The sequence below is a fragment of the Habropoda laboriosa genome, unplaced genomic scaffold (assembly GCF_001263275.1).
Source record: "Habropoda laboriosa isolate 0110345459 unplaced genomic scaffold, ASM126327v1 scaffold147, whole genome shotgun sequence".
In the NCBI taxonomy this organism is placed as follows: Eukaryota; Metazoa; Arthropoda; class Insecta; order Hymenoptera; family Apidae; genus Habropoda; species Habropoda laboriosa.
The window spans coordinates 50,979-54,599 of NW_017100256.1; the positions used below are offsets into that span (position 1 = coordinate 50,979).

The window sequence follows — 3,621 nt, forward strand, 5'->3', positions numbered from 1 at the left end:
TTCTATCTTTTTTCTTTCTTTTTTTCTTTTTCATCAGAATCTTCAATAGTTTGTCCCGCGTTTCTTCGTAATGCCACTCGGTATACTTATTGCATCTCTCCTCTACACAATATATATAACTATGTATATATATTTATATGTATCTGTTCTCTGTAATCATTTATCAACATTCGTCGAGTAAGCGTGATCCAAGTACAGACAAATCGCGACTCGTCGCAGCTCGACGAAAAATTAAGCTGCTTCTGTTTCTCCCTACATCTGTTTACACAAGGCACAAGCCTCCTCCTGCTCTCTTTGAATTTTTCGCAGAAAACATCCTCCGAAATGCAATCCTCTCTAACTCTTGGAAAAATCATTTCGTACAATTACGCGACGTCAATCGTGTATCGTATTTTACATTCTATCACAATACCGCGCGAATAATCGGGTATTATCCCGTCGAAACAACGAATAGAACTTCGACACGCGTCTGTCTCTCCCGTTTGAAAGATTCGCAACGCTCCTTTCGCGCGTGAAAATCTGAACGAAGCACGTATCGTCTCGAGGAAAACACTGTTCCTCCTTCGAACTGTCTCAGCAGTCGAAGTGAAAAACAACGCAGTACAACCTTCGTCAATGTTCTGAACGGACAAATGAAAGACACAAGATGTACCAACGGGGGGAAGAAAGAACCAACAACGACTATTCGCGTAAACAACGTATGGGAAAAAACACAGATTCGAATGATGACTCGATCAAAGGAAAACCGATCGTAACAACGTACATATGTAACCATAAAAAAGATGTGACTGATATCAATGAAAACAACGTGTCTCGCTTGTCGCGATAATAAATAATGCTTGTGCCTTGTGGTGATAATGAATAACTCCCCGCGCGCAAAACAAAAAGACGCGAATCGTCTCGATCGTGGTGTCGTACAAATTCGAAACTGCTGCTTTATAATCACGGTGACACATTTCATCACCGTGTACACTCTTAATGTCTGTAATCAACGAACGTTCGATTCGTTCGTTCTCTATTTCGTTTCGGAGATCGTCCGATGATCTCGATTGCGTGTGGTGTGTGTCGCGGCTCTCTATCTCCAAGCCTTTCGCTGAAAAACGTCACAACTTCGGTTCGTGGCGAGAACGGCCACGGCGTTTTCGTTCAATTTCGCTGTATTTCATTGGCTGACGACAATTAAGTAACACCCGTTAACTTAATCGTCAGCTTAAGCTGTTCTCAAACAACCCCAGGCTGCATGGTCAACAGGTACGTGGTGGGATCGTAGTAACCGGCCAGATAGTAAATGTCGTTGTTGTCGTAGATGGTCAAGTATCTGTGCGGCTCTTTGCCCAGCTTGTCGGTGTACTCTTGAAGTGGCAGCACCTCGCATTTGTGAGAGATCGTTTGCACGTCGTTCTCGTCCATGTGAGGGGACTCGAACAAAGCGCCCTAGAGACATTCATATGAACAAGTTCCGTTAGTACGCGATGGGAAAATTGCCATTGAAAAGCTCGAGTGTGGATGTCTTCATGCGTAGAGAAGTTTTTACAGTGATATAATTGGAATAGATATTTCGTGTAGCCTAGTAGAATCTAAAAATTTGCCAAATTTCGAGACGTCGAAGAGTTTCTTCGTCGATCGTACAATTAGGCGAATCACATTTTTCTTTTTTTTTTTTTTTTTTGCAAAACTGGGGTCTGTCTTCTATTATTTCTCGTTTCAAGTTTCGTTCGATTTTCTCTTTCTTCTATATCTTGTTTGTTTTCGGTTTCTTTCGTATGTTCTTGTCAGATGCAAATTCCATGGCAAGGAAATGGAATACACGTAGAAGAAAGTAAATTGGGAGAAAATTTTGTAAGATACAAACCTTTAGCTTCTACCGTAAAATGCTACACAATGAATGATAGTGTTAAGCGTGTGTTTACTGTGATGTGTTCTTCCGTGTAACTTGCAGTGTGTTGATGTTTGTCAAATTGAAGTAAATACAAGGCAAGTAACGGGTATCGTTGAAAAGTGTGAAACTAGAGAGCTTCGTTGCTAACGTATCTTCAAGATATACCAAACTTTCGCGTTAAACGAACATAAAGGACGATTAATTCGAAATATTTTCCAAAACGAAGCAAACGTCGTTTGCTCGAACATGTCCCCTCGAAATTTTTATGAAATTCCATAAACCTTTTCCAAAACATTGATTTTATTCTCTTACCGGATACTTCAAATTCTGTGGACACCCGACGGTCTCCTCAGGATGATAGAACCACTTCACTTTCACGATCATGTTGGAATTCGACGTTTCCCACATGGATTCGATGCGTCCGATGTAAGGCCTGTCAGGTCTGCCGGTGGATAGGAAGACAGCGCTGTCGCCAATTTGAATTGTCTCGCTTCCTCGTTGGATAGCCCGGAAGAATTGTTTCTTGGCCCTTCCCTTGGCGCCGGGTCGTCTGTAACCCTTTCCAGCCCATCCCCATAATTGTCTCGCCGGCAGAAAAGCTGCCATCTTGCTTCGGCTCTCCACCGATTCTTGTCGCTCGCGCATTTTCGACTTCTTGTCCGATTTTTTCGGTTTCTCGTGCTTCTCTTCGTGGACAGGCTCTTTGATAGGCTCCGGGACAACTTCTTCCGGTTGAATCGGCTCTTCTTCGACCTCTTCCTCGTCCACTCTAGCCACCGTCTCCTTCGACTGTTCTTCCTCGCTTTTCTGACCGCAACAGCTTTCCCCACTGCTGAGAAGTAATTGAAAATATTCGAATTGAGATTGACAATCTTAGGTTAGACGTGGTTTGCAAATGTTTTTTCAGTCGTTTTGTGGTTCATGCTTAGGTTAATGTCTCGTGTTTCTGTTGCAGATGCAATGAAGAAGTACTTGTATTATACGAGATCTCTGAGTTGGTGTTTTGTGTATTAATACTTCGTGACACTCTTAAGATGAGCTATTTTTAACGGATTATTTTTGTAATTGAGATTTTCAATTTTAGAAATTCTTCGATTCACAGGCGATGATTGAAGCTCTTCAGCTTTAATTTGTCTAATTACTACTTCTATTGAAAAATGTCACAAGTTAAAAAATAAAAATCACCGCTTGAAATAATTTACCATTTCTATAGCAATAATCTATTGGAACAAATTTTTAAAAAGAATTGTTTTAAAAACAAATTTAAAAAAATCACAGCTAGAAATAATTTTTGATAATTTCTGTAACAGTAACCTGTAAACTGAAAGAAATTTATTAAACGGTTCATTGCAGACAAGTTACCGTAACGTATTGTAATTAAACTCGAAAAAGAACAAACCTAATGTGACTTCCTTCGCTGTGACTGCTGTGATGGCTATGCTTGTGCTTATGTTTGCGGTGTTTCCTGTGCTTGTGCTTCCTGTGTTCCTCGCAACATTTGTGCCTTCTGTGCTTCTTCTTCCCTTCTTGAGCCTCTTGTAACCTTTTCAGCTTGTCCCTTCTCCTCTTTTTCATACGTTTCCTCTCGCGATACTCCTCCAAATCCTTCGCGTCCATGTCGTCTGACTTGTGTCGTTCCAGCGACTGTGCGTCAGACGACGAAACGTAACAACTTGTCGTGGATGTGACTGCAGAAACCACGTTATTCGCGTTCGAGGATGTAGACGGTTGGCTGTTGCTGG

General features: G+C 41.5%; 1 protein-coding gene across 1 annotated transcript in view; it reads right to left on the reverse strand.

The window, feature by feature from the left end:
* Positions 1-661: 661 nt before the first annotated feature.
* The window catches only part of LOC108572572, a 96,762-nt gene continuing 93,802 nt past the window's right edge, over positions 662-3,621 (reverse strand). Inside the window, exons 21-23 of the mRNA XM_017934833.1 lie at positions 3,279-3,621; positions 2,192-2,711; positions 662-1,434 (exon numbers count right to left, since the gene is read on the reverse strand). The exon at positions 3,279-3,621 is cut by the window's right edge and continues 32 nt beyond it. Coding sequence (XP_017790322.1) covers positions 1,222-1,434; positions 2,192-2,711; positions 3,279-3,621 — 1,076 coding nt within the window. The 3' untranslated portion in view covers positions 662-1,221. The remainder of the gene's footprint in view (positions 1,435-2,191; positions 2,712-3,278) is intronic.